Genomic DNA, 13,818 nt, shown 5'->3' on the forward strand with positions numbered 1-13,818 from the left:
CGAAAATGCTAAACTTCCATAGAACTATTTATTTATAAGTATCCACAATCCTGCCAGCTAGATATATATATGAAAATAATAAGAGTCTAAAACAGTGTAATAAAGGTTGAAACAACGTAATACGATGTTGAAACAATGTAATAAAGGTCGTGCATCGCTATCGAAATAGCAAGAAAATCCTCGACTTGGATCTTGCTGAATTTTTGTTTTCTGGCGACATTGAGAGCATATTCCGACTTGTCTCACTATCCTGAGCTCGATTATAGTGAGTTTAGTTTGCCACAGACAATTTGGATGCTCCTATAAAAACAATGTGAAAGAAGTGTAGTTCATTGAGAAAACAATGTAATAGTTAACCGGGATAATGTAATAAGGTACTCTGATATTTGGTTGCGGTTGTATTAGTGGGAGGAAGGAACATTGACGAGTGGGTGAGTGGAGTGATAGTTGAAATACTGAAGGAGGGTTGTGGGAATTTTATATATATATATATATATGGCTGTGGGATTGTTTTTTTATTAGATTTGGCATGGTGAGTGTGTTTAGAGAGGTCTTATTCTTGAAACTATTGCAACAGGTTCGCTTATAAAGTCTGATGCACATCAAAAAGAACAAGTGATTCAAAGATAATGGAATTTTGAATTATGATGTATTTAGAAGTTTAGGTCCTTTTAGTTAGATTTAGATCTTATTTGTTATTTATTTGAGTTAATATTATTGTTGAAACATGTGGGATCCAAAACAATACGTCGATCCTACTTGTCATCTCACTCATCCACACCATTAAAAATTGACCCTTACTTTACACTCTTATTTTAGTTAATGAGCCTCCTTCGGGCACAATTAAATGTGGCACCCAAGTTTTGTGGGAGAAATTCTTACATGAGCTAAGGCTGGGTTGGGCTAAAAACACACGCACACGCACCAAATTCATCGCCCCGGGCTAGGTTGGGGAGTGGGCTGTGAGCCTGGGCTTTCTCCAACAATATCATGGGCCTTGATTTCTTGTTTGATATGGCCACGATTTTCTCAGCTACCTTTCCTATATAAATTGCAGCTTCACTTCCAAGTAGCTTATCTTCTTTTGCTTCCTTTGCCATTTCGTGACATTGAGAGAGTTCCATTCAATTTTTGGGTCACCGTATAATCTTACATGAGCTAAGGCTTGGTTGGGCTAAAAACACACGCACGCGCACCAAATTCGCCGCGTCGGGTCGGGTTGGGGAGTGGGTTGTGAGCCTGGGCTTTCGCCAACAAAATCATGGGCCTTGATTTCTTGTTTGATATGGCCACGATTTTCTCAGCTACCTTTCCTATATAAAGAGCAGCTTCACTTCCAAGTAGCTTATCTTCTTTTTCTTCCTTTTCCATTTCGTGACATTGAGAGAGTTCCATTCGATTTTTGGCTCGCCGTATACGGGCAGTTATGTTACTACTCATGTGTAACCAAGGAGGCATGAGGGGCTTTTCTTCAAAACACACTTCCAAGTAGCTTATCTTCTTTTGCTTCCTTTGCCATTTCGTGACATCGAGAGAGAGTTCCATTCGATTTTTGGCTCGTCGTATACAGATAGTTGTGCTACTACTCGTGTGTAACCAAGGAGGCATGAGAGGTGAAACTGCATTATCTGCAAGCACAAAAGAAGCAGGCAGTTAATCACTTTAAGGTCAAACTTGAAATCTTGACATGGTTTGGTTTGGTTTGTTTCCATTCTTAATTTCATATTTATTAATTGGGTGAACGTATTAACCTGTGTATTTTCTTTCTTAGTGACAGAAAAACCCAAGGAGGCATGAGAGATGAAACAACATTATCTCCAAGCACAAAAGAAACACGTAGTTAATCACTTTAAGGTCAGAGGTGAAACTCGACTTGGTTTGGTTTGGCTTGTTTCCATTCTTAATTTCATATTTCGTTTCATATTTATTAGTTGTGTGCACGTACTAACTTGGGTATTTTCTTAGTGATAAAAGGTAGGTTCTTTAGTTGTTTTGAACTACCGGAACAACAAATTATTGTGTGTGTATATATATATATATATTCTGTTATGAAACATTTAATGTGGAAGACCCACATGAAGAAAATTTATTTGTGAATGTTTGACAACGGCCTCATTAAAGACAACAACGCATGAATGTATTACAACATTTAATTTAGCCTTTAATATGTAATTAATACTTCAATTACGTTTGACATCATTTAATTTGTATATAAATACATGCAATGTAGGACAAGTTTAATCATTCTTATAATAATTAGGAGACTTAGTTTAATGATTTCATTGTCTTGTTTGAAGTTTATTTCTAATTTTATTATTAGTACTTTTTGGTAATTTCATATCTATTAGGGTTTCAATTTTAAGATTTATAGGATTGTAAGCCATCAGACAAAGTAATCTTTTAAATCTTTGAAATAAATAAGCCTACGTTATTTTGAGGCTTTTTTCAATTGTTCTTGATGAAATTCAAGTTATGTTGACTTAGTCGTAAACTAGTTAATCGATCCGTACTTTCGCATCGTGTCATAAGATCATTTGTAGAGTAAGAAAGAATATCATTTGTTATTCTCTTCCATTACTCTTTCTATTTCATAATTCTATATTTATTTATATTTACAACATATTCATTATTGTTTGTTGCACTCTCAGTCTCTCATGTAAGGACGAATTATGAATCCACAACAAGACAAAGGCCGGCATCAAAAGCTAAATTAAAATGCATACTTTTCAATCCAAACAAACATGACTTAGACAAACCATATATGACTGGATCCTTATGTGTTGTTTGGCTTACATACAGCTATACATACTCAAAGCTACATAAAATCACCCCCGCCAAGACCTAATTTCATAACCCTTCTTCTAAGCAACTTAATCATACCAACCTTCTTGATATATATTATGCAACAATGGTTCGTTTGGGCTACAATATTTTGGCAATTTTCGTCGTTTTCGTCGCTCTATTAGTGTGTGATTTACCATCTTTGGAGGGGAGAATGCTGAGTACAAGCATAGAGAAGAAGGAGATGCCATTTTTGAATGCTGAACCACCTCCTTCTTCTTCTTCCGGTGGTGGTGAAATCGGTGATGTCAATGGGAGGTACTCGACGATTCATCGTGCCGAGATTATTGGAAATTCGGAGTCTGTACCAAGTCCTGGAGCTGGCCATTGAACGTATAGCTACGCAGTTTTATCTTATGGTTTGATATTATTATCATTTTTTGTAGTGTCTTGGCATTGCATTCATTTATTCTTTCTGTAAGATTTTATACTTATGGAGGGTTTGTGATATTGTAACCTATTCGTGTTACCGAGGTGGCTCATGTAAGGAAATCGACTCCATTTAGGAAAGGAATCATAATGAGATTCAACCTCATGTAAATCCGCTTAAGAATCAAGGAAAAAGAGATCTACTCCTACCAAAGTTAGAACTCCAACTCATATAGAAGGGATCTCCAACACCAGGTAAAGTATCTTGAATCTTGAACCTTGAACCTACACTCTTAATATCTACTTGAGAGAGGGCGAGAGAAAGCTTCGAGCACCCAACACTCCCCCATCATGAGCCTACTGACTTAAGCATTGAAGAGGTCCCATGAGAACTCACTCAAGCCCCTTATAGATCAATGTTCTACTATGTAGATCATCCAAAGAGACACTCGCTAACGTCCATCTTACCACCTAATACATCAACAGAAGCAAATTATTTTTGGACATCATCAGTTTAGCGCCATCTATGGAAATGATTATCTTCCCAGATAGAAAATGCTCAAGACTAAAGGTCAGGGCACCAACAACAACTCAAGGGTAAACATGTTCAAGAGAAAGCTAGGTTGTTCAACTAACAAAATCTCCTTTCTTTTGGACAACAAATCTTAGACAATCCTGATTTTTAAGAACTAATATCTGGATTTCAGGCCAGTAACCAATCAAAAATCTTGGCCGCTTTTTGTGCACAGTGAGTCTCATCTTATCACGTGTCAGTTGACTTGTAGGATTTATTTCTGGACAAACAATATTGATTGATTCTGTGTGATCTCTAATATGTGATAGAATAATGCTTGGGTTGGACTCAGGGCATCTGGACCATTCTATGTCTAAGCCCAAACCCAAGTTAGTAGTCCATGAACAAGATCGAGCAGGTGAACCATGGTCAGCATCTCAGGGTAAGAATCAAAAGATGTGTCTCCTGGATTTGGTTCCTCTCTTCATATTAAAAGCTTGTTTGCCATTTGCGAGCCTGCTCATTAACTCCTTTTTTTTATAAATGAAAACAACACTATACAAATTTATCATTTGAACAGTCTTCGAACGTCAGACCCTACTCAACTATACAAATTTAACATTTGAACATTCTAAGTTTGTCAAACCCTACTTAACTAGGCTTGGCTCATTTGTAACCCTATGGAAGGTCGAGTGGCCGGTACAGAAAATTTAATTAATGAAACCCCGTAAGATGTTTACAAACCAAGTAATCAACTAGATTTTTCTAACATAAACAATAAACCTTGAGAGGAATGGATGATGAATCTTCCATCAAGAAAGCACAAAAGCCAAAAGCCGGTCATGATATTCCCCTCCAACACCTACTAAGTTAAAAAGGCACCAGATTTTGGGTCCAAGATCCCCATATAACATAAATTGACAAACTCACAAAACCATGCCCAGAAAAGCTAGTACCACTAAAACCTACATTGCTCTATGTTAAAATATAAAGGAAAGAAACCGAAAAATCACTACACCGTTCACCAAGTAACCACACAAAGACAACTGTGTCAAGTAGTTCACCAAGTTATCGTTTCGACGATCCTAAACACCTCAACGAAATTATAGTATAGAGGTAAACATCAACCTGCATTTGCATTAAGGAACGACGTACAAAAAAATATTGCACACAAAACATAAGCAAAAAACAAAAGGAAGAAGGGACAAAAAGAGAAGACAAGAAATCCAAGGCGTATAAAGACAATAAGCATCATATATATCTTATTATTATTATGTACATATGGAAACATATAAATACGGTACTATAATGGTGCATAACAGCTAAACAATCCCTCTGTCATTTGCCTAATATTAACAAAATTCAGGTGGAAGTATCTAATATTTTAAAACCAACAAAAAGATGGTTATTGAAAAGTTGCTTCCAACACAACGCGCTTTCTTTTTCAAAATGGCCACAGAATAAATTAACAAAAAAAGAAAAACAAAAAAAGAAAGGCAAATGCTCAGGTGACCGACCATGCATCAAAAAATCAGGACATGACCTTTCATTTTAGCTGATGTTGAGGGGTCCAGACGGGTGAAGCAATTCTCTCCAATTTGATTGGCAATCAACGGTTCACTGAATGTGAGCTAGGTAGACCTGTGACTGTATGATTATTGTACCAATCTTGAATCCAGGAACGACTGTGAAGGCAACTCCTGGGTCAGATTGTTTTGCAGTACTATCCGATGAAAGGAAGACCTCATCAGCAACAACTTCCATGCACACTTCGGAGAATCGACACCCTTTTCCCACTTGAAAGATTGATCCTTCAGGCTCAAAAGAGAAAGATAAGCAATGCAGGAGATAAACCCACTTAGCCATTTCAGCGAATGAGACGAAGAATGTGGAGTCCGAGAACTGACGAGACTTCACCAGGCTTCTTTGACTCAAATTGCCAAAAAATGATGACTCCATTTGGGGGTGAATGAGTTGCATGTACCTGACACGACAAAATTCCGCAAATACTGAGCTAGGCTTTTGGAAGAGATATTCCTTCGCTTTTACGGATTTCAATTCCAAGAATCTCCGGAAGAAAAGCATCTGCTGGTTCTTTTTCTCCGCCGAAGGCTCCTTCTGAAGACCAAAGTCTGGTAGATGAAAACCATCAAACATTTTGCTGCAAAGGAATGATTCAAATGCAAAACATTTGTGGTCTGGTCTCCAGTAAACAACACCTGGTTGTATGGACGTGGCTGCCGCATCAAGATCCCAATCAGCTGCTTTCATCTCATCAATCATCAATCTGACAAAACTACGAATGGACTTGGTTGCATGCCGAAGAACAGTAACAAAGTGGCTAGGACTTAACCGTGATTGATGAAGATTGTCAAGCTTAGACAGCAGTCCACTTTGATTCAGTCTCTTCTCAAGCAACCTGTTCTGTTTGTTAGACTCCTCCAGTTTCTCTCGGAGATAAGTGATTTCAGAGTCCTTAAGTTTCGATTGAGATTCCAATCTTTTCCCCATAATCTTATAGGTTTTTGCCAGACTCTTTTGCTCCTGAATTTCAGCCAAAAGAATTGTCTTCTCAGGTGAAGGATCAAACATTTTTTTCCCGTAAAATTGCTTCAGTTCAGACAGGTTCTTCAACTCAGAAACTACCAATTTGTCAGCAGCTTGAATCCCTTCAGAATCATAAGGACACTGTGCATACTGTAGCTGAGCATACGATGCTTTAACAGAGGCAATGCTGGCAAACAATCTGCCAATGAGAGCTTCAAAGGCCACTCTCTTCCGAAACTTCTCATCATTTTCATCAAATGACTGAGGCTGACCATCTGTGTTCTTAAGTTCATTCTTTTCTTCCTTGAACTTCTCGTGGAGCGTAACTTTCTGAACCCCCTCCACTGGACACACCCCAGTTGCAGTCCGAAGGTGAAGAACTTTTGAGAAAGTGCGCGCCAATTTATTCTTTCTAGGAGTGACAGCCGATGGCTTTACAGGATCCATCTGCATTCAAAGAGGATGAGGACAGTGACATTTAGACAAACCAGGCAATAAAAATGAAGCTTATTCTCTTATAAGAAAATCGAAAAAGAGGACCTTGCAACGACGACGACGATGATGATGATGGTGTGGAAGTGAACCAAAGTGAAGAAAAGCAATATACTTTAACGCTTAGATCGAGGTCATTAATGGAGAATGTCTCTGTTCTTTGCAACTATTTCAATTGGCTCTCTGATAGAGAAATGGTGGACCCACCACACTAGAAAGGGGAGAGAGAGAGTGAGAGAGAGAGAGAGAGAGAAGGAAAGGATAAGAAGAATCTGCTTGTGGGGAGAGACTCAAACAGTAAAAAATTTGATTTTATGCTCAAACCTCCAAATGCTTGAACCTGGCAGAATGGAGACTAGACAGTAGACAACCATATCCTAGACAAGGGGAATCAAACCAATGATAGAAGAATGAACAGATCTATATTCGTAGATTAGAACACCAATCTTTCATATTTCTTATTTCCATTTATTGTAGTTGGAGTATGCCTATTATTACCCAATTCAACAATGTCTACATAACAAATTTCCACTCAAATTTAATAATATTTGATAACAATACGTTCCACTACCAGATTTTTCCTAATAATATTCAATTCAACAATGTCTAAAACAATGCAATAACTTGTGAGCTTGAACCTGGGAGGCTCCAAGAAGTCTCGTACAAATGTATTGGTATATATATGCAAGCATGCGCAGATAAAAAAAAAAGGCAAGGAAGATGATTATGGACCATAGAAATGGCTTTTACGCTGAAATTTTCACGAGATTCAGCTGTTTCATGCCAGTAAACTTAACAACTTAAGAGGTATAATTATAGTCAAGGTCTAATTAGGTGCCCCAATATATCAATATAACACAAACACCACATGACAATTTCCAAGGAAAAAAAGAATAAGAATGAAATGCCACACGACACACGCTTAATGTTTATATTCCCTACATCATTAACTCACAGCTGAAAGGAATGTTCACTGTAAATGAATAGCAAGTAGATAAAACTTCCCATAACAGTTAACACCAAACCACACCGCTTTTCAAAATAATTGAAAATTATTCTCGCACGGCAACATTCAACCCCACTATAATTTTCGAGATACGCACATTTGAAAAAACAATGTTAGCAACCATGCGGACATGTCATTTGAGACGAGACTGCACAGTAAAACTAGTCAATAATTACTGGTAGGAATATGGAAAAGTTACAACTAAATCAATACATAGGTAGGTACTTCTTGGGGACCAATTATAAAGGGTTATTGGTCAGTATAGTACTTAGTTTATCTTTATAGTTTAACAAAATAAAAAAAAAATAAAAAAAACTAGTTCCTGAGATGCACCTATAAAGTAGAATTTAATATGAGCATCCTTGCATCCATTGAACTCCAAATCTCCAATAGAAATTGAACCTATTAAGATTCAAACCATTTACTTAGCTGAAAGGCAAACAACATCCACTAAGCTCTTACAGTGGGCGGAGCAGAGATAAACAAGATGTACGCAGACTTGCCGCCACTTAATATGTGGAGACAGTGAGACTATTTCTACTAATTGAACATATTACTTCTAGGTTGCACCCCACTTTGCTACTGGGCATGAACATCCATGTAATATTTCATAAATGCTTGGACTTCATGCTAAAAACAAACATTTTGATGGTTCTTTCACTAATCACCATATTCTCTAAATTCACGTGAACCTTTTCTAAATTTAATTCCAACATAGCTCAAGATTATCTCAAGAACTTCCTTCTGAAACCAGGGAAAAAAGTAAAACAGCACTGATGCAGCACCTTTTCAAAACACACAAAAAGTAAGAGAATCTAAACTCACTGTACATGAAATCTACAAAAAAAAAAAAGGCACTTAGTGCTTACTATTGGCTAAAACAATTCTCACACAAAATGTGAACCCCATGCCCAATTGGGGGACCAGTTTACTAAGATTGGAACACAGTACCCCCACTAAAAAATAACATTACTTTATTCATAGAAGACTACAGTGGACACAATTATCTTTCAATAAAATGAAAACAATATAAGGAAGCACAATCTGATCCATAAGAAATGTATAACAAACATTGTGCCAATTAAATTCAATGATAAGAATCTGATCACGTTGTATGAAAATAAAAATAGCAAGCAGATTCCACAAGATACTGGGATGCAAGTGATTCAGTGGGGCATACACAGTACCCAGACAAGTTTCAATGAGAACATAGTAGTATAACTCATCGAAAGAAATAAAGTCCAGCTTTACTGTATTAACCAACAATTGTTATTACACACACTAGAGTAGTTAAAAGCCAAATTAGCACGATTAATAATCATACCTTCAAAATGTAATGAGATGTCAGCGCAATTCTCAACTTATCTTCATCATCATAACGTAAACAGGCTTCTATCTATGGCGACCTCTCCAAACCCTACAGAAAGCAATTAAAACAGCTCAACAAACACATCAAAAGAAAAGTTAAGGGGGGAAAAGCACATATCAACAACCAAAAATCAGCAAAAAAAAATGTGAATAGAAAAATCAAAAGCACATACAAGAGGAAATATAAGCCAACTGAACAGTTTAACAGGGAAGTTAGCAATCGAGATAACAAAAACACTTAAAACAGGCTTGCTTTTGACACAAACACAATCGAAGACGCGTAAAGCACTAGCCTTTTAAGGTTGAAAAACCATATAATGAAAAACCCTCCAAAACCCAAAAGGCCAAAACTATACCCACATGAAGAATCCCAAAACCATAAACAACACCATATCCTTAAACATGGAAACTCTCAAACCAACATTTCCACAACTTGAAATTACGATAAGAAAAACTAGAAACAGCCGATTAATGATGAACACAAACATAAACACAACGAATCAATGAGATGAATAAAATTAGAATAGCAGAAGAACTATGTGGAGGAGTTTCAAGCATACCAGTCAGTTACCTTGCTAGGAAAAATCAAAACTTCGATTCCAAAACTATCGGTATATTCAATGCCTTGAAAGTGCTTAACTCCTTGAAAGTGCTTAACTGCAAGTAGAGACGGAGACACAGAAACAAATAGAGACCCAAAAAACCCAGAGCCCAAGGAGGGAGAGAAAATAATGTCTAGAGAGAGAAAACGCAGAGAGAGAGCTCAGGGCCTCGGAGACGGAGACAGAGAAAACAAAGAAAGCAAGAGAATGCTGTGAAAAGACGAAAGAGGACAAGTCTGACAAAGGAAGCATTGGGAAATAAAACGCGTTCAAAGAGAAGTCCCTGTCGATTGAATTTATACCCGTTATACCCTTTATATTTAATTTATTTACAAAGCCGTTACGGTAAGCAGTGTTTGGAAATCTTGAGACCGAGAGGGCTAGTTTGGGAATTCAAGAAAGAGTGCTCGCGTAAGTGTAGAGACGATCTAACGGTTCATATTAATTCAGGGTTTAAAGGGAAAGTTTCGTATGTGAACACTTACACGTTAGTGGAAAGTATGAGTCAAATCAATATAACGTGGCAGTATTTCATCAAAAGTATGGGTCCCACTCGATCAGATACAACGAAAACTAAATGTGGCAGGAAAAACTCCTTGTCCTTTCAGTTTCATTTTCCAACGCTTTGAAAGTTGACAGACCGAATTATATTTATATACCAAATAATTAGGTAAAAAAATTTAATATTCATAAACAATCGAGTCACCATAAAAATATATTACATCAGAAAATTTTAATTTTAAATAAATACACAATTACACCGATAAATCACTGAATTATAAATTACCCAGAGATATATCCCAATAGACTAAAAAAAAACTATAGTTGGGAAAAGGGACGTAATGAAGATCTATTTTGTACTAACATTGTTTTATTTTATTTTTTAAATTGTTGTTTTAATTTTTCAAAATTACCAAATGACCATTACTTTTTTTTTCTTCTCCTTTTAGGTTATATTGTTTCTTATAGCCACACATCTTAAAAAAAAAAAAAGAAGGCAGATTCGCATGCCTAAATAATATGTGGTGAGAATTTCTTTTCTTTTCTTTTCTTTTGGTTTTTCTTGTAGATGATGAGATAAGAATATGTACATATGAAGTGACTGATTTAGTAAATAGATTGAGGAAGGATTGATCAATGAGCAGGGTCAGCAATTTATAAAATGTATATAAGGGAGATAAAAATTGTCTTTGAAACTTTTTTAAGGTTGTTTATTTAAAAGTTTTCGAAAGTATATAATTAATAAAAAAATTATCCGGAAAAGGGGATGGGATTCAAACTCGGGGTCCGATATTACATGTGACCCAGCTCGCCCACCGAACTACTTGAGGTCGGTATATTGTTGGACAGGAATTTTATTCTAGGGTATAAAGAACACTATCTATTCCATTTACAACGGATCCAAGTTGTACTGTGATCTCAGTGATTGCTTCGTGCAATTTATCTGGGTCATGAGTACTTGCTTGTCTGCCCCATGACATATATCGAACACCTTGTATGGCATACTTTGAAACCATAAGTTGCCTTTTGTAGTCTTGAACTTTGTCGGTTGCTTCTTTAAGTCTCCTTTTGGTTTCCCTCAAAGCTTCTTGTAGAGATTCGATGGTTTTCTGGGGATCGTCCTCGTATACGTCTTCCCTTATAGGGGAGAGGTTGAATCTGGGATCATTACCACCTTCATCTTCTTTAGAAGTAGAACCTTCATCAGTTCTAGACCTTTTTGCAGGTGGAGAGTTAGGTGTATCCATCCTTGAAGATTTCTTGAGAAAGATATTGGTTTCTGCTGATTCTTACTTTTGAATATTTATACAAATGGAATATGAAGGAAGTGTTGGAGCAAGACTTACTGTCTAGGTCAACATTGTGTTTTTGATGATTGTGTATGATTGTATACTAAAATGTGTGTGAGCATGCTTGACTTGAACATATCCTAAAATGCTAGAAAACATGCTTAAATGGTTATTTGGTTAATTGTTTAATATCTTAATTGTGCATATACAAATGAAGGCTTATGCATATCTCTATGTGAATTTGGTATCTATATATTTTTGAGATAGTGCTGGAAATTAAGTTTTGAAAATAAATATACATGGACTAAGTTAGGGCATTAATCTTCTAATGATCATAATTTATCTTACTTAGGTCCAAATGATTTGAAACTTGAACCACATGCACATGAAGGTCTAATATATGTTCTAGGACTATAATCATGATAAATTAAGTGCATCACATATATATTTGGTCATATGCTTAAATTCCGCCAAAACTAGGTTTTACCTAATTTTGTGCATATGTGTTCTTTGTGAACGTAGTGAACCAAATGAACTCCGATTTAAATGAAATTTCGTGTGCATCTTAGTTTCATCACTATGAACATATTTGATTTAGTAAAGTTCAAGATAAAAGGTCATTTACACTGAGTTTGCAAAATGACATTGAATTTACACTTAGAATTTATCGGTTTCACTATTAGTGATCAAATTGCTTGGTTGAGTGACCAAACGATTTCCGATTGTTATGAAATTTTACATGGACATTATAATACATATACAATGATTTATCATGCAGTAATATGAATTTTCTGAGTTGTTTTTCTAATGTAATTAACCTATGCGCTCCATATGAAGCTATTTGAGCTTACATACAATTGAGGAGTTCTACCTCCTATTTCCTTGTAGGTTAATCATCATTGTGGTCTCATATGACTCAGAGTTCAGTATGCTCAGGTGAATTGAAGTCCGGTTTTCAAGTATGAGCTTGGATCTCTAGAAAACCAAGAAAAACCTATGTTCATCAACCTTCCACTAAGGCATTTTGATTGATGATTGGAACTAGCCTTAATGCTGTATAATATGGATATATTGGTGCTGCCAAATTCAGAGTTTGAAGTCAAGATTGGAGGGACATGTTTGGTCATGTGAAGGATCTCTTATCTTCATCAAACAAGATCTTACACATGCTTCCTTTATTGAGGTCAATGATAAGATTTTTGTGAGAAGAAAATTGATGAAGCTAAAGGACAAATGCAATGGTTGAAATTTGTAAGAGATGAGAAAGTATATTTTGCAACTAGACAAGACTTAGATTATGAAGATATTCTTGAAGACTACAAGCTCCAACGGTACACTAATCTATGGCCGAGATTGAATTGTTTTGAATTATGAATGGATCAGATTACAACAAGACTTGAAGGGTTAAGATGACCATTTAAAAGGTGAATCCAATGGTTGTGCATAAGACCATATTCTTGCTTGCAATTTTTGACTTAAAAGAAGATCTTACTTGATTTTTGGAGTCAAAGATTGTTGCAAGTTGCTACACATTTTGAAGGAAATCATTGGAGATACCAAGGCCAAGATTTGGTGTAAGTTTGATCAAATGGTCAAAGATGACAAAATTGTTGGAGATACCAAGGTCAAGATTTGGTGCAAGTTTGATCAAATTGTCAAAGATGGCTGCAAGTGCACATGACAACTCAAATCTTGGAAAGCTAGACTTGGAAAATAATGCAAGTGCAACGGCTACATATTGTAAGGTCAAGATTTAATGATCTATTCATTCAATGGCCAAGATTTGCACATGTAATTGAAGGTCGAGATTTGAAGATAGAAAAAGATCCAATGGTGGAAATCACAAGAGCTTGGTAAATTATAAAGAAGGGTTCTTCCTCATTCCAACTTGGAGAAGCCAAAATTACATTGAAGAAATTGTTGTTCTCAAAGCTTCCAAGCTAGTTTGTGCCATTGAATCCAAGCTTCTACCCAAGCCACTCTAAAGGCTTCCTCACTATTTTGCTTTTGCAAAGAGGGAGTGCTTCTCATTTGGCTTCTTATTTTCAGATTCGAAAATCCTCATTATTCTTTATTTTCTATCCAACCCGTGAGGTGATATTGTGATTCTTGAGTGTTCCTCAACCCTATTTGCTTAGTGCAAACCTTGAGTGAACCATTTATACCGAACACTTGTAAAAGTCCCTTCATTGGGCAAAAACCTTGTTGAGGTAGAGTTTAAGGGAGTGCTTGAAACCCTTGGTTGTAAAGTTTGAAGATTGTCTTGAAATCTTCAGTTTTAAGGGTAAC

The 13,818-nt window shown here is 36.3% G+C and overlaps 1 protein-coding gene across 3 annotated transcripts; it reads right to left on the reverse strand.

The window, feature by feature from the left end:
* Positions 1–4,949: 4,949 nt before the first annotated feature.
* LOC119986072 (protein GRAVITROPIC IN THE LIGHT 1-like) lies at positions 4,950–9,969 on the reverse strand. Of its 3 annotated transcripts, none has more exons than XM_038830618.1 (3): positions 9,709–9,969; positions 9,094–9,186; positions 4,950–6,718 (listed from the first exon to the last, which is right to left on the reverse strand). In XM_038830618.1, the coding sequence occupies exon 3, from the start codon at positions 6,716–6,718 to the stop codon at positions 5,342–5,344; it is 1,377 nt and encodes a 458-aa protein (XP_038686546.1). In that variant the 5' UTR covers positions 9,094–9,186; positions 9,709–9,969; the 3' UTR covers positions 4,950–5,341. The 3 variants fall into 3 exon arrangements, with proteins under 3 accessions (XP_038686546.1, XP_038686547.1, XP_038686548.1); XM_038830619.1 differs by having other exon boundaries at positions 9,698–9,969; XM_038830620.1 differs by lacking the exons at positions 9,094–9,186; positions 9,709–9,969 and adding an exon at positions 6,812–9,072.
* Positions 9,970–13,818: the final 3,849 nt, after the last annotated feature.

The sequence above is a fragment of the Tripterygium wilfordii genome, chromosome 19, assembly GCF_013401445.1.
Source record: "Tripterygium wilfordii isolate XIE 37 chromosome 19, ASM1340144v1, whole genome shotgun sequence".
Lineage (NCBI taxonomy): Eukaryota > Viridiplantae > Streptophyta > Magnoliopsida > Celastrales > Celastraceae > Tripterygium > Tripterygium wilfordii.